Source organism: Arvicanthis niloticus, chromosome 6 (genome assembly GCF_011762505.2).
Source record: "Arvicanthis niloticus isolate mArvNil1 chromosome 6, mArvNil1.pat.X, whole genome shotgun sequence".
Classification (NCBI taxonomy): Eukaryota; Metazoa; Chordata; class Mammalia; order Rodentia; family Muridae; genus Arvicanthis; species Arvicanthis niloticus.
The window spans coordinates 92,984,519-93,010,778 of NC_047663.1; the positions used below are offsets into that span (position 1 = coordinate 92,984,519).

A 26,260-nucleotide genomic window follows, 5' to 3' on the forward strand; every position below is an offset into this window, starting at 1 on the left:
TGTTGGAAACCACGGGGGCCTTGTAGGCCTGTCACACAAGAGGCCCAAGAGGTTCAGCCTGCCTCCTCCAGAGATCTGGCAGGAGAGGAAATAACCTCCTTCTTGAGGATCTTGGGGAACATCCTGGTGCTAGCTCCTTCCTCTCCTCCCAGTAATGGCCACCAGCCCCATACATGGGCTATTCTTAGTGTGTGTGTGTGTGTGTGTGTGTGTGTGTGTGTCTGTGTGTCTGTGTCTGTGTGTGTGTATGCACACACACATATGTGTTTGCACGTGCAGGTGGGCAGTCATGCACACACATACACATACTGTGCCCTTCCCCCAGCCTGCCAGCCTGAGCTGAGTCTACCACAGGAGACTAAATAACAATAGGACCTGAGAAGCTCTGTCGGCCTTAGAGACCTGCAGTCTGCCATGGGAGCTGAGTTAAATAGATTGCCTGCTGAGCTTGCTTGAAACACCTTGGTGTTTCAAGCTCACCAGTGATTAAGGATGCATACACCTCACCCATGCTGCTGGGCTGAAGTACAGAAGACTCTTCTTGTGAGGGTGGGGTCTTCCCCTTTTTATTTGAGAGTCAAACAATAAACCTTGGGCCTTGATCAAAATATGTTGTCTTGGCCCCATGCTTCTCTCGCCCTCCATTCCCCTTTCATTCCCAGCCTTCCTCTCAGGCGAACCGGCTACTCGTAGCTGCTGGTGGCTACAACATACCATACATTTCTCCAGGGTCATCTTCACTCTGGGACTTTCTGTTCCCCGAGAGCAAACAGCAGGGCAGTTAGTGGGTTCCATTCTTCCTAACTTGGGGAGTGTAAGGCTTTCCAGCCTGCAGTCAGGGGCCTTTCCCTGTGGTTTCCCTTATTGAGCTAGTTGTCATTTATCCAAGCTAGGCTGTGGCTCAACACAGATTGCTTTAGGTAGACAAGCCTAGGCCATGGCAAGGGTTGACAGAAATGAACAGGCTGGAGGTCTGGTCACATTACCCAGACCTCCATGTCCACCCAGACCATGTTTGGTGATATAGAGTGAAAAATTATATATACAGGCTTTTCCTTTATCCTATACCTGAACAAGAATGTAAGTTCCAGAAAGAGGAACTGAATGTAAGATTTTCACTACCCCAGGACACTTGCTGGATAAATTACATTCCTCAAGCCTCAAGCAGTAGGTCCACCTATGGGTGGGAGAGGCCCAAGGCAGGAAGGCATTCCTGACCATAGATAAAAGATGCAGCCACCTAGGTGGGGCTATAGCAGGAAGAAGTAAAGATAGTTAATCTGAAATAGTTGGTAAATGGCAGGATAGGACACAATGGCATGGTAAAAACCACATTTTTGAGAAGAATGAGTGTGCAGAGTGATTTTCACATGACTCTAGATCATTTGGGCTAGATTCTCTGAAATGTTCCACTGTTCTTGGTCACCCCTCCCTTGGTCTTCCCAGTGCTATGTTCAAAATTTGTAAAACAACCAATCATGTGTAACCGCGCAAAAATGCAACCATTCATGTGTAAGCGCGCGAAAATGCCTTCCTTCCCCCACCCCATGCTATAAAAGACCCTTTAACCCACCACTCTGGGCCAAAACCTTGCTCTTGGAGCTAAAGAGCTTGTAGTTTTGACCGCTGGCTAACTTCCCTAATAAAGCCTCTGCTGATTGCATCCAGGTATGGTTTCTTGTGATCTTTGGGTGGTCGTGATCTTCTGAGACTTGAGGAAGGGTCTCCCGAGTATGGAGGTCTTCAGTGACACGTATGATTTATTTATGCTCAACGCACATCTGTGGTGGGGCTAACCATACAAAGACAGTGTGGTTTCTGGAAGAGGCCTTCTCCTCACTTTATTCAATGAGTGGTCCATGTGGCTTCAGCATCACTGAAGGGTCAGGCAGCCATGCATCTTGGTTTCAAGAGGCTGACCCAGTGCTATCATGTTGGAGCCAGTGTGCTTTGTGGGAAGGTCCCTGCTTACCTGCCACTGTTCTGGATGGTGGCCACACCTTCGCTTCAGAGGTTCATTTTTACCTCCCCCTCCAGAGGCAGCAACTAGCTGTTTTAAAGCAGGTGAATGATGCTGGATACATAGATTCAGGGGTTCAGGAATCTGCCATTGGGATACCCCTGGCTCTGGGCTACTAACTGCCTGCCTGGTCATCATAGGCAGAACTGGTTTCTCTCTGGCTCACCATAACCAGGACACATTCCACAAACAAACACCAAGCTTTGTTCTCACCTCCCTAGACACTGCTGGCCTCTAACATCAGCTCAGAAATCTTTCCCAGGAATCTGTCCTTGATGTCATGGCTTTCTTTCTTGTTGCAGTGCTGGGAACTGAACCCAGAGCCTTAGGTACAGTAGGCAGGTGCTCTAGCACCAGGCCACCCTCCAGCTCCTGAAGGAATGGCTGGCTGATCTTTCTTTCCATGTAGCCTGGCACAGTTCTGGGTCAGTGTTAACAAGGCAAGCTGACTCAGTGGGTCCAACAGGCCCAGCCTGGCACTTTCCTGAGCAGCAGTCAGTGTCTGTGAGGACCCGTTAGTGTGAACACAGAGACAGTGAGAACAACTGGGGATCAGCGGACAGTATGCAGTCTTGGTACCCCAAGATAAGAACACGTGCAAAGGTGTTGGTGGGTGCCAGGGCAGAGGGGCCCAAGCTCACTATGTGTTCCTCTGGCTTTCCCAGAGAGGAGGGTCTAGGTTTATTTATTTATTTTTAAATAAAACCTTCTTTGTTTTTATTGCACATCATATAAAACAACTTCACTGTATTTAAAACACCCAAGGATATTCACAGGCTGTGGAAACCCAAACTTCTGTTTTTTTTTCTGGTCCCGGAGTCCATACTGGGTCAAGGAGGATTAACACAAATGGGTGAAGCCCACAAACAACATGCTTACTTTGGGGGGGAGGGGGGCTTCATAGCTGTGCTGGGCCCTACTCAAAGTCCTGCTTGAAGAATGCTGGTGACGGTGAAAAGTATCTGGGCAGGCACAGACATAGTGGTGTAGGTCGCCTGTCGGTGTCTGGTCTGCCATGATGGCTGGGCTGGTTTCAATGCTAAGAAGGCAGGCTGGACCCAATGCCCTTCCCAGAATATACTACAGGGCAGCTGTGCTTGGGTGTGCTGGACACAGAAAGACAGGGGAAGAAGGCTTGGGTCTTACCCTGGTCACTGGTGTGGCCCACTGCCTTTCAGGAACACACAGGATGGGGTCCCTGCTTGGGCCAAAGGGGGAAAACCGGCACTGGCTGAGGGTGTGGGTCTGCTCTGAGTCCAAGAGTGGCACATGGAGCTGGAGTGCAGGAGAGAAAGGAGGCTGGGGTTCTTGTCCTTTACAGAGACACAGGCCCATGTCCTACGACAGACTGGAGACCTGACTCACACTAGGTGCTCAGGCCCTCTGGCAGGTCTACTAGGTGGAGGCTTGTCACTTCTGATGCTTTTTCTTTCGGCCCACGGGCTGTCGTCTCTTCTGTTTGAGCTTCTCCTTTCGGGCTGCAGCAGTTGTGAAGGTGATGCACTGAGCATCCAGGATGTCAAGCAGTTTGCCCATGGCCACAGGGATGCCATTCTGCTTCAGCTCAGCCTGCAGCTCAGCCAGCTCCAGAGGCTGGTACATCAGGACCTTCCTGTGCAGGGCAGGCTTGGAGCAGATGTAGTGCCTCACTGCCTCCTCTGCGTCTGCAGCCCGGATTGCTACCTGCGATGCGGTGAGACCATCCTCCTCATCCTTGTCTTCACCTGCAGACTCAAAGGCAGCTCCAAACTCACCAGAGGAGCTGAAAAAAAAAAAAAAAAAAAAAAAAAACAATGTCATGTGACACCCTTTTTCTACAGCCCCCAAGACCAGAAAGCCCTTTGAGGGAATGACTGTTTCCATGGTTCTGCTGGGCCTGACATGTGACAGGACTCCTTGATGATGTCCTACAGATCTCTGTGGTTCCTGGTTCCCAGGCCAGGCCAGCCTAGGTGAGATCTCCCTCCTCCAGCCCCATCCAGAAAGCTCAGGCACATAAGGAAACTACGGGGCTCCTCAGGCCTGTGGTAACTCAGGGAATGAACATTTAAGCCGTGTGCTTGTGGACACTGGCCATTAGGCTTTCCTAATGCCCTTTCAGACCCACCACTCAAAGGACACATGATGTGACTGACCCTGCTGCCTCCGTTACCTTTGAGAGCTAAAGGAGTTGTCACTGCCATCCACAGAGGTAGCCATGGACTCCTGGGAGGCTGGGAGTGGGGCGTCGCCATCAGGGCGTGAAGGCAACCTGCTTGGGTGGGAAACACTTTCACGGAGCTGCTTCCCTTGTCGTTGAAGGCTCTTGCTTTTAGTGGGGCCCTTGGATCCTCGAGTCCCAAGACTTGCAGTGGCCCTGAGCTGGGTGTAACTTCCTGATCTTGAAGGGTTGCAGGTCTCAATGGTAGATGCCTGGCTGCAAGGTACCTCTGGGGGTATCTGGGAGGACTGGATCTCATCCTCAGAGTCTGACTCCAGAGTCTGGTGAGTGTACTGGAAAATCTCCTTCAGTTTTAGGATCATCTGGCGTTTGGGCAGAGCACGGACTCCAAACCTGCATGTGGAGACAGATGAACATCAATGTCCCTCAGTGTGGCCCTGTCACCACACTCTGCTACTGACTTACGTGTGGCTTGAGTGGACTGAAATCTTTCTTACAAGCCTGACTCTGTCGGGCATGCAAAGCTGACTATGTGGCCACATGCCAACTAAGCCTCCTCTAAAGGCTATGCATGCCAAAGATGTTTCCAGTGGGGACAGTGAGAACACTGACTTCACCAAGTACTGGAGACTGAGGAGCAGCAATGCTTGGGATGACAGATTTGACACTGTTTTCCTTACTTGGCTGGCATGGCTCGGGTTCCACTTCTACCAGCATGGAGCAGGAAGACCTACTTCCTAGAAGTAACCACAGGGGCCTCATTCTTAGCTTTCTGGAGCTTACATCTGGTAAGAGCTAAGAAAGACCCAGCCACTCACCCTACTCAAGTCTGTGCAGAGCAAACTGCAGAACTTCCCTCCCAGGCTAAGGGCCAGCTGCATCTCCCAGACCTTAAGGGCCAGGTGCTGGGTCATTCTATTTGCAGGGTCTGGTTATTCACAGGAGACCACCTAAGAGGAAGTCTGGAGAAACACTACCAACCTGTCCAGTTCTTTCTTCAGCACCGGGGTCTCCATGATTGAATACCTTGGCATTGGAGTTATAGGCACTTTGGGGGGTAAATTCTTTTTCTGGTTAGCACCTTCTGGATAAAACATGAGAAGTACATGACTTAGTGTGAGAGGCATGGATCTGCTAACACCTCTTGCCCTGGAAGTGTCACCACGGGAAAGGATAGACCCCAATGAACACTGTGCCCAAGGAGACCACCCTTACCATCTGAGCCGTGTCTTCCCACTAGAAGGCAGTATACAGAATTATCAAGAACCCGCCATAGATACAAGAGTAATGCCAGTGAACAGGCTCCTGGGGCTTTAGTACAACAGCCCAGCACATGATCTGATGTCATGGAAGAATGTCCTGACGTGTAGTGACAGCAGAGACAACTGACAGCCCTGAGAACTGTCAAGCTCGCTTAAATGTCACAACTTCCTATCTCAACAATAAAGACAATGTAGGCTGTGGAGATGTAGGGGAGTGGGTAACGATGGCAACTCCCAAGTCTGAGAACTTCTGCTCAGTTCCTGGGAACCACGCACGGAAAGGAGAGGACCAACGCCCACTGCTGTCTCCTGACCTCTGCATGCACGCTGTGGCATTTGCAAGTGTGCACACACACAACAAATAAATGAATGAAAAAAAACCAATAAATTATAAATAAACAAAGGACAGGGCAAACATTTCTCCAAAGAAGATACACAAATGGCCACTAAGTCCATAAAAAAGCACTCAGCATGAGCCACCAGATATCAAAAACACAGTGCAGTAACACTTCATAGCCGCTAGACTGGAAACATGAAAGGTGTTGGCAGGAATGGGGGGGACTGGAACCTTCACGGCACACACGTCTTGGTGGGGACGGAAAGTGAAGCAGTATCTTGCGGGTAAGTGTGGTAGTTGCTCAAAATGCTAACCACAGTTACTGCATGACCCACAATCCTGGACCCAACTATACCAGAAGTCAAATTTATGTCCACACAAAGCAGGAGGATTAGTCACTACAACCCAAACGACTACTCATGAGGAACAGACACAGTATTTAGATATAATAAAGGAAAGAGGTGAATCTGGAAAACATCATACATTGTATGTGTATCTTCTTAAAAATGCTTCCAGGGGAAGGGCAGAGGTGGCACACATCTTTAATCCCAGCACTTGGGAGGCAGAGATAGGGGATTTCTAAGTTCAAGGCCAGCCTGGCCTACAGAAAGAGTTTCAGGACAGCCAGGGCTGCACAGAGAAACCCTGTCTGGAAAAACAAAACAAAAGATTAATGGAGATGCCAGGTGTAGTAGTTCCAAACTGAGTTTAGGCAAAAGAATTTCCTCAACGTCTAGAAAAGCCAAACAAACAATCAAACTCCACCTGCTTATAACCACAAGCTGGGGGCTGAAGCTTACATTTGTAATTCCAGGACTTTGGAAGTTGAGACATAGGGATTACTATAAATTCATGCCAGCCTGGAACCCAGAGGGAGACCCTGCCTCAAAACAACAATAAAAACCCTAGAAACAAAAGACTGATGGGAAATGTGGCTAGCCAGCCCTCTCCTTTTGTCTACAAAGGTGGAAACCACCTCCTGTCATTTTTCAGGGTTTGCCTGGAAGGCCTGGAAACCTGGCTCAGACTCAAACCAAAGTCCTGTGAGTCTCAAGTCTCCTGCAATGGTTCTCTGAGTATTGCCTGGGAACTGGTGAGAAATGCAAATTCTGCATTGCAGGCACTCAGGTAGCAGAAGCAGTAGGGTGCTGGGGCTCTCAAACCATTGGAGGGTGTCAGCTGCCCCTGGGGATTTGGGGAGGAAGCAGCAGGTGGCTGTGACTGCATGGAGGCCCAGCTCTAGTGTCCTCTCCTCTGCCAGGAGGCAGTGGCTTTTAAGCTTTAAGATTTTCTGAAAGACTGGAATGCACTGGAAGTAACATCCTTCCTTCTGGGGTGGGGTCAGGGGTCACGCTCCCCAACACCTTCCGCACTTGAGCTTTGGGGGGGGGGGGAGGGATGGGTAGGGTCCACCATGCATGCTAAGTACTCACTGTACTGTATACTGTACATTGTCCCATTCTTTAAAAAAACATGAAATTGATATAAAAAGTTTAAAGTAAACTACCACTTAGTGTTCATATTATTGGGCAACCTGGTTCCGAATCCAAAGGGAACCTCATACGTGGTGAGCAGTTGACCTTGCCTTCACCCCTCCCCCTACACCCCCAGGGAAAGTTCCAGTATGTGTTGCATCACTCTTTATGTGTTTTATGGGAAGAAATAAGTGACCAGTGTGACTAGCTCCTGTGACCTTCCCATCACATCTTAAGTCTCACAGACAGCACGTGTCAATCCCGAACAGTCCACCGAGTTGGGGTTTTCTTACCTCTGGCTATGAATGAACTACTATGAATGAATGATTATCTATTTGAATCCCAGTTTTCAATTATTTTGGATAGGTGAGAACAGAACTTCTGGGTTCTATGAAATTACTCTTCTGTGCATGATCGTGATAAGCTCCTAAACTGGCCAGTGAGCCCCAGGGATGTTCTGTCTTCATCTCCCCGGGTTGGGATAACAACTGTGTGTGACCAGGCCCAGCTTCTAATGTGGAGTCTGGAGAGTGGACTCCAGCCCTCCTGTTTGCACTCTATGGACTGAGCTACCTCCCTACACGTTTTCTGTTGTCTTCCTTCCTTTCTTTTTCCTTAGATAAAGTTTTGTCATGTTGTGTACTTTAGGTTGACCTAAACTCTTGATATTACTGCTTCTATGTCCTGAGCTGGGATTACAGATGTGCACCACCCTACCTAGAGTGACTATGGCAATTCTAAATTTTGGAGGGCGGGTGGGGGTGGTAAGGTTTCTCTGTGTATCCATGGGTGTCCTAGAACTTAAACTTTAGAGCAGGCTGGCCTTGAATTCACAGAAATCTGCCTGCCTCTACCTCTGCCTCCAGAGAACTGGGATTAAAGGCATGCGCCAGTACAGTCAGCTGTTTTTAAAGACAGTGAGAGCTGGCATACAGCTCCCTGCTACACTCACTGCTGCTGACCTTGGACTTCTGATCCCTCTGCCTCCATCTCTTGAGTGCTAGAGTTACATGCATGTGTCATCACACCCAGGTTTGTGTATTTAACTTTTGTGTTCATGTGGTGCAGGGACTGAATTTAAGGGCCTCATGTATGCTAGGTAAATACTCTACCACTGAGCGACCTGCAACAAATGCACTGAACTCTTCAGGGAGCTTCACTTTGCCCATCTTAAGGTGATGTCTGCTGATAGCTCTAACCTCTGGGTGCTGAGCCAGTGTTCTGGAAGAGGGTTCACTGAGAGGGACTTTGAACAGGTGCATTAGTTGAGATCCAGGCAGGCTTAGGAAATGCTGCCTTGCTGCTTATATAATTACTAGTATATCCTAGGGAGACAGCTACGTCTCCTACTTTATAGGAGAGTGGGGGGCAGGGGAGAATCAAAGGCAGGGTCCTGCCCAGATGAGCATGTCCTTCAGCTTTCCACCCTGACTGACCTCCACATCCCATTAGCGTAAGCAGTACAGGTCAAGACCTCTCTCAGGCCTCACGGCCACTCACTTGGTGTCTCTGGCCTGTCTGGCTTCCGAGTTCTGGCACTCGGCATTTGGGCCACAGGTGGAGCCTCTGTAGAGTGTCCTTCCTCCTCATCCCAGTCATCCCACAGAGCCTGGCTAAGGACACTGAGTTTGCTGCTCTCTGGAGAGCCAGACTGTGAGGACTGCTTTGGAGACTCTCTCAGAACACCATAGCTTCCTCGGACCGGGGTGGTGCCGAGTCCTGGGGAGTGGCAGTCATCATTAGGCAGAGCCCCCTGGACCTGCCTGCTGGGACTGCTTGTGATCAAGGGGCCAGTCCGCTCCAGATTCAAGTGGTCAATTGGGATTGGTGAGAGAGGCTCACGCCAACAGTAGTCACCCATGGGACCTGGGGGGTCACCATCTAGCACAGGGCTGCTGTTTCCTTGATGGGAAACCACTTCCTGCTCATCATCACTGTCCCCAACTTCTACCACTTCATCGGCTGCAGGCGGATTTGGCAGGCATGGTCTAGGTGAGGAAGATTTCTGGGACCATGTGGTAAAGTCGGGAACAGGACACAATGGCTGTGAAGAAGAGAGTCTGTGGCGCCCGGGGTAGGACTGGGAAGGGCTTCTGTAGGCCTGTCTTCTGCTGTCAGAGGCTCCTAGAGTAACAGGCTGTGTGTGTGGCATGATCACAGAGAACTGCTGGGCTGCTTCCAGCACAGTCCTGCGTTCTAAGTTAGACCTGAGTGTTTGCTGAGCAGGTTCATCTGACAAAGTCCTGATCTTAAGGCTTTTGATTTGGGTCTGTGACCAGCAATCACGACTCTTGCTGGCCCCTGGAGTGGCAGGCACCAGCCAGGAGGTGTCTGTTGCGCTGTCTTCATCCAGGCTGGTTTTCTGGCTGCAGAACAGCCAGGGAATGTCTCTGCGGCCCAGTGCAGACTGGTTTCCCAGCTGTCCCTCTTCTCCCTGCTGCAGCCCGGCCTCTCTCTTCAGTGGGCTTTGGAAATATTCTTGATCTTCTTCAACATCAATGACTGAAAACAGTTCAGAGGACCTGGGGCTAACTTCTGGAACTTTCCTTTCTTCCGGGGAATCTTTAGAAACTGACTCTGTCTTGGTGTGCTCCAGCTCCCGCTCCTCGTCTGAATCCAGTAACAGGATGACCTCGTCCTCCTTCTTCACGTGACGCAGAGGATCCTGGGCCCTGGGGCTCAGGGGCTCAGGTACCGACTGAGTCAGGTCAATGGGTGGAGACTTTGCTGGGGAAATTAGGATGCCCCTACTTCTGCGTTCAGATACAGGGCTACTCTGTTTGCTTTTGTGCCGGCCTGCTTCTTTCCGAAGCGTGAGAATGTTACGATTCCTCCTTTGCTTAGTTGGTGTAACTGGAGACAGTGAGCTTGGTGGGGACACCACCTTGGAAATGCTACTGTGTGACTGGGACACTGAGGGGGACAAACTGCTTGTGTGGTATAGGTGAAGCCATGACTGGCTGGGACTTCCACCCACAGAAGTCTGTGACAGGAGGCAGCAGGGGTGTGGAGAAGGTGCCTGGGTCACGTCAGCCTGCCCCTCCCTGACACGGTCACTCTGCTCTTCATGATCAACTGTTATTTGTGACAGTCCAGATGACACTCTTTGACTTGATGGAAGGAGGTGTTTGCAGTCATAGGCGTTGTTTGGGTGCAAAGGCAAGCATTCTTTCCCCCTCCCTTGGTGGCTGTCAGAAGGGCTGCATAAGTTGGGGTGGTCAACTGCATCCCCCAGTACATTCTGGGCCTCTGCTTTCCCTGCCCACTCTGGGCACTTGTCCTGCAGTGGAATGGAATCTCCTTCTTGTTTGTAGCTGGCTAGTGTCTCTTCTTTTTCTAACCCAGACAACTCCATTTGCTCTGTATTTTCTAGCGGTCTGTCACTCTGGACACCTGCCAGGGAAGGCTCAGAAACTGGACTGTCCTCCCTGCACTGGTCAGCGTTCCCATTCATGTCTACTGCTCTTTCCCCCTGGAGAAGCTTCCTCTGCGTAGCTGCAAATTCATATATCTCTTCCATTTCTGCTTCATTCACTTTTTCTCTGTCTTCTTCACAGACCTCAGGTTTCAGCAGAGTCTCCGCTTCCTCCTCTTCATCTGCCCACACCGACCTCAGGAGTTCTTGGAAAGTCTCTGCTCTGCTTTTGCAATCCTCACTGTCCTCCAGCTGCTCTCCCTCTAAGTCCGCCATGGCAGGCACTTGTTCACACAGATGAACAAGGTCACTTATACCAAACCTGCAATGACAAACATGGCATCATCAGAGCTCTACACAGAGGACAGGTGGCCAGAACAGAGCTCAGAAAGAGGAACAAGGATGTTCCCCTTGTAGCCTTTCCCCTTGTCCAGAATGTACTTGGCCATCACTCTGGACAGCACCCATGATGCTTTAACTTTGGTGCTGACAGAGTGAAGGTGTGTCAGGCTCAGCTAGTCATCACAGGAGCCGGTGGGGCTACAAAACCAGGCAGCACGTGCTGTCCTAAGAGTCGCTCAAGACGCTGTGCCTGAGAAAAATCACAGCAGACAGAAGGCTCTGAACCCCAGGTGGTGTATCACAAACCACAAACCAAAAAGGCACAGGATGTTCAGAGCCTGGGATGAGTGAGGAGGAAGGGTACCTAGCTGACTGATGCTGGGCAACTCTTACGGGGGACAACCAAGGGGCTGCGTGAGGTGTCTGTGTCTCAGGGTGCTGAGGCCACAGACTACCATCCCACCATGCCAAGTATAATTCTCCCCGCCTAGCTCTCACACCCTGCAGGCATCCACTCTAGCCAACTATCATGTACTGTTCATGGCTGCTGGTGTAAACTTGGGATTAAAAGATACAAACAAGTTTTGACGGGCTTAGCCCTGACCTTTAGGCAGCACAACCCGCCTTGAGATATCAATCCCTCAATCCAGGCCACCAACTCTAATGGCCGTGGAGTGTGTGGAAAGTACAATCCCACCTTAGGGCCAGGGAACGCAGATCAGGAGCCAGGCTGGGGGGCATGTCAGTGTCCGCCATGTAGAGGTAGTTCAGAAACGCGTGGGCGGCCTCAGAGCTCACGTCACTCAGCAGAAAGCGTTGGGTCAGATCCCCATCCTCTACAGCAGAGAAGCCTTCAGTATTTACCTGAAGGGGAGGAACAGAGTCTATCTTTAGCCTCTTAGTCTGAGATACTAAGGGGTGGGAAGCAGTCTTTGCCAGATTCTGTAGTCTGGACCTTTGGTTACAAAAATCATATTGGGATGGATGTTTAAGGTTAGTTTCCACTTGACAGATGTATCATGGACTCTAAGTTTATCCAACTTGGGTCTGGGGGCTGCGTGAGCATAGTGCGAATTTTGGTTTCTTTAAAAAAGCAGAAATATAAGGATGTTTTTGTTTTAATCTCAAGTGTGGGATATGGGGCTGCTTCAGACTGTCCACAGCAACTGACTGTAATTTGCCTCCTGCCCTGGCAGGGCTGTGGTTTTGCCAGCTGCAGCTGTGTGGCGTTTGGAATTCTGAGGATATTTTAGAGGTGACATAAATGTTAGAGCCATAACAGAAGGGGCTGGTCAGCTGGCTGATGGTTGCGATTTGTCAAATAGTTGTGTGTGAAGAGACGGAAAGAAGAAATGAGGTGTGCTGACAATGAAGCTCAAGCTTGCCCCAATCAGCAGGAAGTGCTTTAATGATAGCACCCCCCCTTGCCCCTCTATCCCTTTTTCTCTCCTACCCAGTGTTAGGGGGGTGGAAGGGTGAAAGAAAGAAGAACCTACAAGGTAGGTGAAAGCCCAGTTACACATGAGTCCCAGGATAGAGAGGAATGTGCCCAATACATTTGCAGATGATAATATCATACTGCAATGCTAACAGACTGACATTCTTGTGTCTAGAACTTCCTGACAAAGACTGAGCAGTTTGCTGGATTCCTATGTGGTGGCACAAGCCTATGAGCCTGAAGCAAGAATATCATGTTCCAACAGAGAGAAAGACAGAGAGGAGAGGAAGGGGGGGGGAGGGGAATGGTGATTAGGAGACTCCCAGTGATGCAAATACAAATGGAGGAAGGAGCAAAGCTTTCTTTCTGGAAAAAAAAGGGAGGGAGGGGAGGTGGCAGGCTACCAGCCTCCTAAGTACTTACACGCTGAATAAGAAGTGGGCATCGAGCATACAGAACAAACTTGTGAGCATAAAGCACCTCCCCGCTGTCAAGCTGGAACTGCACATCACTCAGGTGTGGGTTATTGACCATGGCCCCAAAGTCTGCCGCCAATAACCCAAGAGAGAGCTGTGAGAGGAGGGGGAAAAGAAACCTGTGAGCTTCCTCCATCGCTTTGATAACTTCCCATGAGAGGGCAGACCAAGAGCCAGGACTAAGCTTTCCTCTCCCAGATGTACACAGATGAGGCCCGAGGTTTTACCTCTGGGTTACACTGAAGCCATCAACAAGCAAGAATGATAAATGCTATCATTTCCTTTCCCAGGTCCTCTATTATAGTGTGTCCCCGGCCTATGGAGAGGGACAGTGGTGAATAAAGACAGTGTGTCCCCGGCCTATGGAGAGGGACAGTGGTGAATAAAGACACCCTCACAGCTCCTAAGCTTTGCATGCACAGGACTCAGAGCCTGAGGAACCCAATACTTCCAAGCTCCATGCAAGAACACCAAACGGCCGTTTGCATAAGAGGGTCGTCCTTATGGAATGATACCAACTTTATGAAATGCCCATCTTCCAAGGTCATTCATTGCCAACACTGTACACTGGGTTGGCAGCTTGAGCTCACACCATAATCTATGCACAGAAGGGGCACAATGAGTCCTCAGTGAAAGAAATCACTAAGAAACAAGCACGCAGAACAGAACTGAATGAGGCAGTCTCGTGAAGAGGCTCTGGGGACAAGCTGCTGAGGAAACCTAAAGTATCCACACACAACAATGGCAGAAGACGTTGTGGCAATGACCCAAGATAGGAGACAAAGTCCTGGGGCTCTCAGCTGTACCACATGTGTCGAGGTATACATTTGTCAAACACCACAGAGCCAGGGCAGAGCCGCCAGGGCAGAGGCCACAGATCAACTGTGGCGGCACAGAAGCCTTTGTACTTACTGAGGCACTGTCATCCTTCTTAAGGGTCTTATTACATGGCAGGACAAAGCCCGTCAGTGGAAGGCTGCTAGGTACCAAGTCCAACCCTAAGAGAAGGATTTGTAGATCAGAAGGATGTTGTCTCCCAGGCAGGCAGTGTCAGCCAGAGGTCTGGCTGGACACGTGTGATTTAAGGACACCTTCACTCTAAGCGACCCTCCTCCAATTGTTCTTACCCATCTCCCTAACAGGGAAGCAGGAGGATTAAAATTAATAAAATTAACAGACAAAATAAGCCTAGGGAGCTCTGTCTTGGGCTAAAGTTTATGGATGATTGTGAAAGACACGAATGTCCTGCATCGTACTCATCTCTGAGGCAGGTACAAAAGCGCCTTAAAGCACGTTCTCCCAGGAGCTGAGAAGAGCTCAGAGCCTCCCAGCAGCTCACGCGCTAGTCCCACCCGACCTCAGATTCCATGGGGCAGGCCCACCTGTGGGTACGCCTGGACTCCTGGGCCACGGGCCAGAGCTCAACCCCTCCACTGCCAAGTCCACAAGGTCCTGCAGGGCTTGACGCTCCCTCTGACTAGAGGACAGCAGCTGGTTCTCAGGGCTGTGGCTCACAGGAAGGCTGCTCTGGGAAGCAGGCGGCCTTTGTGAACTTGACTCTCGTTGCCTGGGCAGCTCCTGAGGTAGCTCAGGTTCCTGGAAGAAGTTGAAAAGCTCATGACTGTGTGGTTACTGTCACCAACACACACTCTGCCGCAGCCACCCTACACGTGCACAGCTAGGACAGGGCTGTGGGGAGCCGATAGAAGGCAACTATCATCCTTTCAGCCATCTTGAGCCATATACCCTGACAAGAGACTTGATTACATCAGCCTACAACAGCCGAGCACACTCTGATACCTTTGAGTCCGTTCTCACTCTCTCTCTTGCTGGACCCCGACCCGTGGACTAGAGCAGCTTGGGGCAGTGCAGGCTCTAACAGTTTAGCCCCCAAGGCTTTTGGCAGTTCGGGTTCCAACACTGACAGAATGGTTGGAGACATTTTGGCCCCCAAACGTGGGCTAGAGCGGCTCTCAACATTTTTGACACCCAACGTGGGGTAGCTCGGGCCGCAACACAGGGCTACCCTCAAGGGAGGCCAGTCACAACCAGGAGCAGCCTGGGAAACCTCACTGTGTTGGCAGCTTCTGTTATAGCTCAGGTCTACCTGATGCCTCCAAGTGTACAGAAGGGCCAGTTATCAGAAGGGTCCCCAGGAACCGGTCACCCACTTAATGTCAACTCAAGCCCACACCTAGCAGAGATGTATAAAATAAGTATGCAGGACTTGTGCAGGCTTGACTGGACCTGGACTTTGCATTTTAAATAAGGACTGTGCTGAATTTAGAGACCAAAGACATTTCCTTAGAAGTGCTACTGAGTTGCTACAGAGAGAAATGAGGTACATCAAGTGCCTCTGTTGCTCCCTCTATATCCCACTTACTGGCCTCCTCCTCAACCAGCCTTGGTATCTGGTTGCATTTCTAGACTACCCAAAGCTCATCCATTTATGTGCTTGGAGGAGCAGGGTTCACCTTGGTAGAGCACTGAGACACAACTGGAGGAAGCAGGCCCACTGTGTAGAAGGACTCCTTAGCCCAGGCTCTTGTGAGGGCACTGAGTTCCCACAGAAAATTCTGCTTCCCTTCAGGCAGCTGCACTCGCCAGCCTGCATGTTCCAATTCTTCCTTAAAAATCTTGCTGGTAGGAAGTGGTGGGGTGCAAGACAGTTCTATTTCTTCTGCCAGGAGCTGGGCAACACGATCCTCAATCTGTCTGCTTGTGGTCTCAGAGTCTTGGGTTACCAACTGTGGGGGACACACTGGGGGTCTCTTCCTGCGACTTTTCTTCTCTAGAGATAAACAGAAGTGACTCAGTCAGAAATGGGTCTGACTGCTTATCCCAGGAGTGGCCGTGATAACTCTCAGACAGCAACTAGTCACCAAGCCCTCCCCAGACCCCTGCTACAGCCTCAAGTACCTGCTCCTAGCCTTATCTTCTCAGAAAAAGCATTTTCCAGTCTGAGTGGGGGCACAGCTGGACAGTGCTCCATCTCAGAGCGAGACAGAGCCATGGCCATCAGCACATCTTCAGACGGAGCTTCAGGCTTATTGACTTTCCACCTCCTCTGTGGCTCCCTCTTGTTGGTGGCTCCTTTCCGTTTCAAACCTCCAACATGGTTGCTGAAACTAAAAGGTAGCCATAGAGAGAGGTTAGTGAGCACCTCTGATTTGGGGCCTCTTCTATCTTGCAGGAAACATGAGAGAGACAACCATTCCATTGAGCCAACACTGCCTGGGCCTTCCCTGTGCTGATCCGGTTCCTAGGGAGCTCATTCCATCCAAACCTAGAAATTTAGCACAATGTAGACACTGGAGGGCCTGGGTGCTTTCCTGGCCATCAGTGGAACCTGCATACCTAGATGTGGCCAAACCCACATCTAGCTCCAAGTAGGCTCTCCATAGTCAACAAATTCTGCCCACTGAAACTTCAGAACCAACGCTCCCCCAGTCCCCACAAGGCAGTCCTGGCCACAAAGGATCCTCTTCTTCCTCCAGGAAGACTACAGCAGTGCCTCTATATAAGACCCAAAAGACAAGGTCTCCCAGACTCTGTTCCCAACCAGTCACCCTAAGCTGGCCTGCCTCTGCCTTACAGAGATGTGTGTGAAGGGCTCTCTGGCTAGAAAGAAAGACCTATTTTCTGAGTTAGTCCCAGCAGCTGAACAATAGGATGCAGCTCTGAGAGCTTGCCCTATAGCTCGGGCTTCCACAAAAGCTCACACTCCCCTGCAATACAGGGAAAGTTGGAGTTTTTAGTGTCACTTTGAAAGATGTAAACAATCCCTAACTCAGCTAACCATCTGTGTTGGGGGTTGGGGGTGTGTGTGCCATGTGAAGAGCAACACTGGCATTGTGCCCTATGCATGGCAGGGCTGGGGCTGTGAGAAAGCAAATTGAGAAGCTGAGTAGTCAAGAAGGCACTCAGATCAGGTCAGCGTGTGTGCTGTCCACCAAATCTTGAATATTCCAAAGCCCAAATGCCAAGGCGTGGTCGGTAGAGGAATGTTTAAAGCCCACTTAGAGAAAATTCAAAGTCCCCTGAGGAAGGGACTTTCTACCTAGCTTTCTACTCACCAGCCTTCTAGGAGAACCCACGTACATGTCTCACTAGTTGGAGATATCTTTAACATATACATGTTTAACCTGTGAGACAAGCAATAGACTAAATGCCTGTTTGAAGGCCTCAGGGCTTCCTGCCCTACAGTGCTAGTATAGACAGGGCGATACTATCTATACTGCTACTAATCTACGCAGACGCCCTGGCCTGGAGAACCTGCTCTGCCCTGTGACCTCAGCTGCGGCTCAGCCCGGCGGCTGTTAACCCATGAGCAGGTCGTGATGAGGATAAACAGCTCCCACACAAGTCTGCGGCCCATGCTACCTTTGTTCCCTCTAAAGCTGGGTCAACTTAGTTGTTCTCAGATCAGGGGCAGTGAACAGAGCTGACCCTCTGCTGCTTGCCTGCCTGTAGTCTGCATGCTGAAGACCACTTCCCAGCTGTTAGGGGAGCCTCCTACTTTAATACACAGATATTAATTTGGGCAATTAAAAAATACATTCTTGGGGGGAAAGGAGGTGAACATGAAGAAAAAATTGTATAAGATTCTCAAAAATAATATACAGCTCTATAGTTCTGACTAGTTAATTCTTTCAACTGTGCTCAACAATCTGATATTAATAGCATAAAAATGAAGCTACACAATGCACAACTAAGATATAAAGTAAAGCAAATACCAAATTCTTGGATGCGCTAGAGTGGCCACTGCAGGATTATGGGACTGGCAACATCGCAGAAAGAACTTCAAGAAAGCACAGCAATTCTCTGCATGGATGGCCCAACTGCATGCAAAATCCTCATGCTCCTAAGTCCTTTCTCAGCTGAGTCCACTTTCCTCGAATGTCTCATGCCAGAATTGCAGAGAGAGCTGGTTCTTGCCAACACTATAAGAATGTCTAACAGGAGTGGAAACACCATTATGCAGTCCCCTTTTGTCTTACCTGGGTACCTGAGGGCTGCCGCCCACTTCCGGCTGAGCTGCCTGCAGCCTCACAGCCTGAAGCAGAAGCTGGGGACCCACCTCCATCCTCACTGCACACTGCTTCAAGTGACTGATTCGGCTCTTGGTGGTGAGGAATGGTTTACCACATATTGGGCAATCAGGGATCTGAGGTGGAGCAGGTCTCAGTGCCCTCTCTGCCTCATCTAGGCATCTGCAGGAAGTCAGTAAACACAGAACCACCCTCTCAGGTACAACAAGGACAGCAGCAAACGCCTGACCACATCAACATGTAAACACGTTCCCTAAAAGCTAGCCCCCTCATAACACCTGCATATCTCCTGACAGTCAGCCTCAGACACTGAATTTAGGTTTGTTTAGCAAAGATGGCTAAAGAAATCAAGGACAGATTAACACAGGGTTAGCGTACAATCCAGCAATCCCACTAAGTACGAGCCCCAGAGAAATGAAAGCAAGTGTTCAAACATGAAACATGTTCACAGCAACTATACTACAAAACCCACACGGTGGAAACCCAAGTGTCTGCCTATGTGATCTACCCACTTGATGGGCTCCTATTTTAGCCACTAAAAAGAGTGGGGTCAGGGGATGACACACTGACACATACAGATGAGCTCTGGAAACACGGTTCCACAGAGGACGGACACAAAAGGACAAATACTATGTGATTCCACACATGTGAGTGCACATCTAACAGACAGTTGGGAAGTCTCGGTCTGCAGTGAGGAGGCAACAGTGACTTCCAAGGGGTACGATGTTCCCTTTGGAGGGGGAAAAGTAATCAAAACTGATGTGATAGGGCCACAAAGGCCGAGGCTTAGTGCCCTGTAAGTGGACGGGCTCACCATGAGGGTTCCATCTCAGCGGGCTGTTTGGAAAAGCTGATACCATGTGCTGTCACTGTGCAAGACAGCAAGACGCCCACAGTGCTGGCTGGTGTCTTGGTCACTGACACACAAGGGGACAAACCTTGCTGCCCCACCTGTTCACATGCTGTTCCCTGCGGGTCACATTCATTGCTGACAGGTTTTTCTGACACATTTGACAGAAGAACAACCCCTTCTCCTCCAGGCTGTCATGACGTGAGGATGCTTCCTCCCTTTTAAACTCCTGCTGTAAGGCCAGGGCCATTGCAGCATCGCTGTCTGTGGCAGGAGAGCCGGGATTATACTCTGTAGAGTAGAGAAGTATCCAAGACCCATGAGAACAGACAGCCGCCCCCATTCTGTATCCCCCTGTCATATCTATAGCTCTTGCATAGACACTAGGAAGAGCACAAACTAAAACCTAGCACCATTCTGCAGGGGTGGGGGGAGGACACTCTGAGGACAGCTCTTTCCACACGTCAGTGTGCATACACATTACCTGGAAAGCTTCTGAAACTGTAGGCTTTGCTCTGTGGAGCCCAGCCTGGGACTCTGCATATCTAGGAGTTTAGCTCCTTCTAATGCTGCCCTCCTGAGTCAGGACAGTGTGAAACGCCTTTGGCAATCAAGAGTTTATTCAGCAGTAGCCCAAAGAATGGAGTGGTTCTGGCTCTCTGACAGACCCAGGACTCACACAGAATGTGCCCTCGGGACTTTATCACTCTCCAAGTTCTCACATTCAACTTCAGTCTACAACTCTTGTCATGAGCTCAAAATAACAGCACAACTTCTTTTTGATGGCTTATTTCTTTTGTGGTATTGAAGCGCAAACCCAGGACATACATATGTACGTGTGTGTGTGTGTGTGTGTGTGTGTGTGTGTGTGTGTGTGTGTGTGTATAGGCCACGGGTTGATAGTGGATGTTGTGATGGTTTGTATATGTTTGGCCCAGGGAGTGGCACTATTAGAAGGTGTGGCCCTACTGGTGTAGGTGTGTCACTGTGGGCATGGGCCACATACCCTTGTCCTAGCTACTTGGAAGCCAGTATTCTGCTAGCAGCCTTCAGATGAAGATGTAGAACTCTCAGCTCCCCCTGCACCATGCCTACCTAGCTGCTGCCATGCTCCCACTTTGATGGTAATGAACTGAGCCTCTGAACCTGTGAGCCAGCCCCAATTAAATGTTATTCTTTATAAGAGTTGCCTTGGTCATGGTGTCTGTTTCGGCAGTAAAACTGTAACTAAGACAAGTGTCTTCATTGATCACTCTTCACTTAACAGGTCAAGGTTTCTTTTGAACTGGAGCCTATCAATCCAGCTAGTGTCGCTAGCCAGTTTGCCCCAGGGATCTCCTGTATCTGTCTCCCAAGCCCTGGGATGACCGGGGCTCTTCAGACCTGCTCGGCTTTTATGTGGGTACTGAGGACCCAACTCTGGTCCTCATGCTTGAGTGGCAAGCCCTTTATCCAGGGAGACTTTCCCTCAGACCCCTTTCTTTTCCTTTTGTACATATTCAGAGAGGTGAAGATCCATGCTGCTTCCGGGATCACCTGACACTGTGCCCACCAGCATACACGGCTCACAGTCCCTCTTAAGAGTGTTTGCCAAGATGTTTAGCCCCAGCAGGTCAGCTTACAGCTCTCCTAATGCCGCCACTCTTTAATACAGTCCCGCATACTGTGATGACCCCCAACCATAAAACGACTTTGTTGTTACTTCATAACTATAATTTTGCTATTATGTATCATAATGTAACCCCCCCCATATGCAGGATATCTGTTCTGTCTGTTCCTCCTGGGTTAGAATCACAGTGTGTACCACCATGTCCAGCTGTACATGCTGAGGATTTGAACTCAAGTCGCCATGCTTGCACAGAAAACGCTTTACTCACTAAGCTCTTTCCTCAGTCCTCATTGTAGTTTAAAAAACAAACACACAAACAAACAAAAACCCAACTCTCTATAAAAGCGTAACTTCATAATAAGCAGTGTGGAGGGGAACAAGAGGGAGGGAGTTGAAGGAGCAAGACAGTGTGAGGAAGTCCAGTAGGAGACCAGGAGTAAAGCGACAGGTCGGTGGTTACGTGTGTGTGCTGCTCTTGCAGAGGACCCACGTCAGACAGCTCACAACTGCCTGTGACTCCAGCTCAAGGGGATCCAGCACATTGTCCCAGCCTCCACAGACACCCACGCCCCCACGTACATATCCCACACAGGCACATAATGTACATATAATTAAAAATAATAAATAAATAGTTTTTATAGGACGCTATATTCTTTGGCTAGCTCCAATGAGGTGGTGAGGTAAAGATCAGACAGAAAAGCCGTATACAGAAACGAAGCAAGCGACTCCTCCCACTGCCTTCCTACACAGTGTACCTTCTCTTAGGAGGCAGAGCATGCTCACCGTACCGTCATCCAGCGCTATCTCCTCTTGAGGGCTCCTTGGGGCATTTTCTCCCACTGCAGTCTTTAGGGAGGATTCTTCTGAGGCATGTCTCAAGCGCTCAGGGTCTGCCCTCTTGAACTGCTTCATCCGTTGCAGAACCAGCTCTGAGGCTCTGGGTTTGGAGGGACTTGGCACACCAGTCGTCGTCGTCGTCGTGAGACAGGAAGGAAGGGGCTGGGAGTCGCCATTGGAAGCACTCTCTGGCAGGGAAGAAAATAGTCACAGCTTTTGTTCTATTGGTTAGACTCAAATTTCCAAAAGGTCTTACCAGTCAGCTCAGGTGTGACCTGGCTTGTGTGAACAGGACTGTCATCACTCACTGTGGTAATGGAAACACATTAATGGCAGGAGGATACTGGATCCAGTGACTGCTGGTGAGCGTTTGGTTCTGTTGGGGGCGGTGACAATGCTCTCAAGGTATGTAGTAGTGGTGATGGTTACACAACTCTGAATGTACTAAAAACACTCAACTGTATACTTTAAAATTATGTAATGAACAATATCTCAATAAAGTTATTATTAAAGAAATACCAGTAACAAATGTTAATCTCTTTCGAGACCAATGCTTTAACTTTAACCTAAGATCAATCTACAGCCTTCAGCGGAGATCCAGGAACACATGAAGTTACGTGCCCATTTGATATGCAAATCACTCAGAGCTTTCACCAGCTACAAAAAAGGGAGCTGAATGCCCAGCGTACATGGGCAGTGCTGTGGACTCCTTCAGCAGGAGGACTCCAGGAGCTCAGACTTCAAGACCACTGATGAAAGATTCTGCACCCACACTAAAAATGTTCTTTACGGTAAGAGAAGGTGAGAAAAACTTGAGACACAGAGGCCCGAAGCCTTCAGAGCACAGCTTAACATGCAAGCCTGGTTTTCGGTTCTGTGTGAAGGTTATGTCAAGTCCATGGCTGAGGATGTAAAGGATGTCGGAACATGTAGTGCACCCTCAGAAAGCCTCCTCAGTCCAACCAGACTGGCTGCTCCATTCCAAAGTACCTACCTTAAAGTTAACTCCCACATATACTAAAGGCACCATTATCTTTATGCTGACGTGACTACTGTCAACTACATAAACAGTCACAGAAAGCTCTCAGAGCACAAAGCTCTAAACATACTCAGCAAAAACACACATAGGCCTGGGAAAACTGCGGCTCTAGGGCTAGGCATATTTCTGTAAATTAACTTTCATTGGCACATGCTGCACCCATTCATGTCCACGTCATCTACGGCTGCCATTAGGAAGGGTTGACCTTTGTATCTAGGGGAGATCAGTTCTAGGAGTCCCTGAAAGTTTCAAAACCCGCTGGTCATTTTTTCTAGTCCTTTCTACATAGTGTACTACCTATCTACATTTAACCTGTGCACACCTAGTGTGCACTGATTCAGCTATACATTAATATGATATCCAATATAAAGGCTATATAAATAGTTGCTACACTGTACTGCTAAGCAATGAAAACAAGAAAAAGTCTGTACATATTAAGTATAGATTATTTCTTTTCTCAAATGTATACTTTCTGACAGAGTTGGAATCCCATAGATAAAGGAGAGTCAACTGTTGTTGCAACATAAACACAAACAACAAAATATTTGCGCTCTGCCCTTTTTTTTTTTTTTTTTTTTTTTTTTGAGATAGGAGATCTCTCTACATAGCCATGGTTATTCCAAACTCAGTATGGAGACACTAGGCTGACCTCAAACTCCCAGAGATTTGCCTGCTTCTGCCTCCCAAGTGCTAGCTAGGATTAGATATGTGCACCACCACACCCGGCTATCTGGCCTTTCAGTGCAGGTTTCCTGAGCCCTGGTTTACAGCAGCATACATCAGTTTGGTTCCTCTCTGGAACCAAATCTGGCAGTGCGTCCTGCCTGGTTACCTGTCTGAATGCTCTGTGCTCTTTCACACAACACAGGCTGATCTGGGGTGGGAGCAAGAACACCTCCCTTTCCAATCACAGGGAGAGCTGGGTCCCCTTCTTGAGATTTGGGTGCCCCTTGCTTTTTTGTCCTAGGGGTCTGGCTGCCTAATCGAGGTTTCTTCTCTGAAGGGCCTTGAAGGGCTTCGCTCCTGGCGACAGCTTGGCTGGCTTCTTTCCGTTTGCCTCTGTTCTGAGTGTGCCCGGAGGCCTTCCGCCTCAGCCTCTCTCCTGACGCTTCTTTGGCCGCCTTTTTTTTCACCCTTTGGAAAAAGCTGGCACAGAGTTCTTTGAAATCATCATCTGACTCCTCCATCACTTGACCTGTTTTAAGGTTTCAGGTTTGTCTTTAGGGGAGTGAGGACCGGTCTGGAAACATGTGCACAGATGAGGAACTTGTGTGTGAGCCCACTTAGGCCCTGCCACGCCTCTGGCCTCACTACAGCTCCTCTTCTCTCTGATTTACTCGGAGACTTTGCACAACTGCAAACAAAGTACTGTTCTCCTCTCCATAATGATTTTTATATCTTTCTTCAATTTGGACCCGTGGTTAAACAACTTGTTTAAAAACTTCCCTCTGTTAATGTTCATAAGTGAGAGAACATTTTGTTGTCCAACAGCTGCCTCTGAGATAGAACACATGTGAACTCTGTGATCAGGTGATTCTCCAAGATCTCCACAGTGATAAAGGACATAGGTTCATCTAATTTTGTATCTGTGGAAAACCAAAAGCATCTAAGTATAATTAGACAGCTACTGCTATTTTATGTCATTTCTTCCAGGATGTACAAAAGGATGTAGGGTGTGGGGAAAGTCTCCAAATACAGCCTGGTTACAAGTATAATTGTTCCACAGTATACCCCAGTGCAGAGCACATAACATGTAAGGCATACCACAGACCACACACCACACACATGCACACACGTTACTGAAGCCTGCCAATGTATGTTCTTCAGGCAGAAAAAAAGATGTCTATCTTGGGAGTGTGTTTTTTACTGAAACTGGAGAAAAATATGAAGACCAGCTGCCACATAAATACGTGTTCCCACAACACAGGGTACGTATTTCCCTCAAGTGGCCTCAGGACACCAGCTGTCACTTTATCAGCTTATGAGACCGTCAGCAAATGCTGCAGAATGATAGACATAAAGAGATAAAGTGTATATCCTTGTACATTCAGGAGAGAAAGGCCACCTTTTTTCTGAGTCTACAAGAACTTTCTAAACTGCCTGCAGAAAAAGGCTGGGTCTTACAGGCATGAGTGTTTACTCGGGCAAACAGTATACTGGGGTTCAGAACTGAATAATCTGGGTCTGGGGAAACAGCTCAGTGTGTAAGTGTGCTTACTGAAACGGATAGGGACCTGAGGTTAGATCTAAATCCAGCACTCATGTGAAGAAGAAAAAAAAAAAAAGCCAGATGTGGAGGTGTTCTATCGTAACCCCAGTGCTGGTTGGGGGAGGGGAGACAGAGACAGGAGGATTGCTAAAACTTAATGGTTAGCCCGCCTACTTGAAAATTTGATTTGTAAACTCCAGGTTTCGGTGAGAGACTCTGTCTCAAGGGGATAAGACCAACAGTGTTAGAGCAGTATACTCAACACTCTCATCTGGCCTGTGTATACACACACACACACACACACACACACACACACGCACGCATGCCTGCCTATATAACCCAATGCCAGAAATCTATTCATTCCAAATACAGCAATGCAATAATCATATAGAAGTTTTCCTTACTTCTTCATATGGGCTCTGTCCCCCTCCTCACTCCGTGTTGTCACACATGGTTGTCACAGTGACATCTGTCACAGCTTACAATCATTTGCAGTGCACAACATTTATTGAACGCTTATGTGCCTAACACTATTCTAATTGCTTTTCAAATCTTTAGCCCGTTTAATCCTTACAGAAATCCTATATAATACAATCTAGTGTCATCTTTTCGTTACAGTGAGGAATCAGGCACAAGCCGTGTAAGGAACTGCTCTGAAGTAGCAGGCAACGATTCTAGGCAGTGTGGTTCCAGGGTATCAGACCCATGCTTCTAGTCACTGAATTATCTGTTAGTGAACTTCAGCATATCAGTTAGATATACATTTGTTTACTCTGTATTTTCTTTGGGCTATCTGGTACCCAACTTATAATAAATGCTAGGCAACTATCTGTTGAATTCACAAACTGCAAAGAGTTTGATACAGTGGGAGGAGAGTGAAATGATAGCAAGAAGAGGCCCAGAGTGAGAGAGAGGTCAGTTCCCAAAGGTCTGGAATATCAAGCAAAAGCAAACTGAATTTTATTGTGCTGGATGTGTACATTTCCACAATACATTAACGTTGAGTCCACACATCTCTCCTGACAATCGAGTCATAAGACTATCCTCTCTGGTACGTGCTCCATCAATATCTGCTAAACGACAAAAAACGGTTCCACCAGGCTGCCAGCTTCCAGAGGGTAGGAGACTCCTGCCTCCTCAGTGCCCTACCTGCCTACAGCTCCTAGCAGACGGCAGGGAATGAATGGATTCGGGCGGGGTGAACTCTCCCGCCTACCCTTACGGGCGACCCACGGAAGAGGACTGGGCCTGCCTGGGGAAACGTCCTAACAGCCCTAAAGCCAAACAGACGGTTCTGATCGCTATGCTGTCCCTACCTCCCTCCGGGCAGGCGCTGCCCCTGTCTACCGAGCGCACCTCCTGCCACTCCACCGCGGGCCGGTCGAGATCGAGAGGCGTCAGGAGAAGACAGACAAGACAGACGCGGTCCGGCCCCGCAGGAGAAGGGACACCGCGGGAAATGACAACCCCCTCCACTACTATCCCCACCGGGCCACCCTAGGTCGATGCCGGGCTCCTCCTACCTCCCGCGCTGCGGCCGCACCTTCTTAACGGAGAGCCGCGGGACTGCGCTTGCGCCCTGAGATTTGCGAGCGGAGAATGACGAGTGCGCAGGCGCAGGGGCTGCGCGTGCGCAAGACTATGTACGTGGTCCGAGGGTGGGAAGCGGGCTGAGGGTCGCCTTCCGGTCTTCACTGCGGCTGGGACGTTTCCGGACGGTGTGAGGCCTCACGGACCTG

General features: G+C 49.3%; 1 protein-coding gene across 8 annotated transcripts; it reads right to left on the bottom strand.

Annotated features, from left to right (window-relative positions):
- Nucleotides 1–2,513: 2,513 nt before the first annotated feature.
- On the bottom strand, nt 2,514–26,140 carry Slx4 (SLX4 structure-specific endonuclease subunit). Of its 8 annotated transcripts, XM_076937263.1 has the most exons (16): nt 26,045–26,125; nt 23,145–23,898; nt 21,225–21,461; nt 18,929–19,118; nt 17,927–18,139; nt 15,846–16,054; nt 15,401–15,717; nt 14,309–14,522; nt 13,839–13,924; nt 12,874–13,020; nt 11,710–11,876; nt 8,756–10,992; nt 5,163–5,265; nt 4,173–4,574; nt 3,386–3,782; nt 2,514–3,295 (listed from the first exon to the last, which is right to left on the bottom strand). In XM_076937263.1, the coding sequence occupies exons 2-15, from the start codon at nt 23,497–23,499 to the stop codon at nt 3,431–3,433; spliced, it is 5,229 nt and encodes a 1,742-aa protein (XP_076793378.1). In that variant the 5' UTR covers nt 23,500–23,898; nt 26,045–26,125; the 3' UTR covers nt 2,514–3,295; nt 3,386–3,430. The 8 variants fall into 8 exon arrangements, 7 of the variants coding, with proteins under 7 accessions (XP_076793378.1, XP_076793379.1, XP_076793377.1 ...); XM_076937264.1 differs by having other exon boundaries at nt 2,514–3,782; nt 5,163–5,262; XM_076937262.1 differs by having other exon boundaries at nt 2,514–3,782.
- Nucleotides 26,141–26,260: the final 120 nt, after the last annotated feature.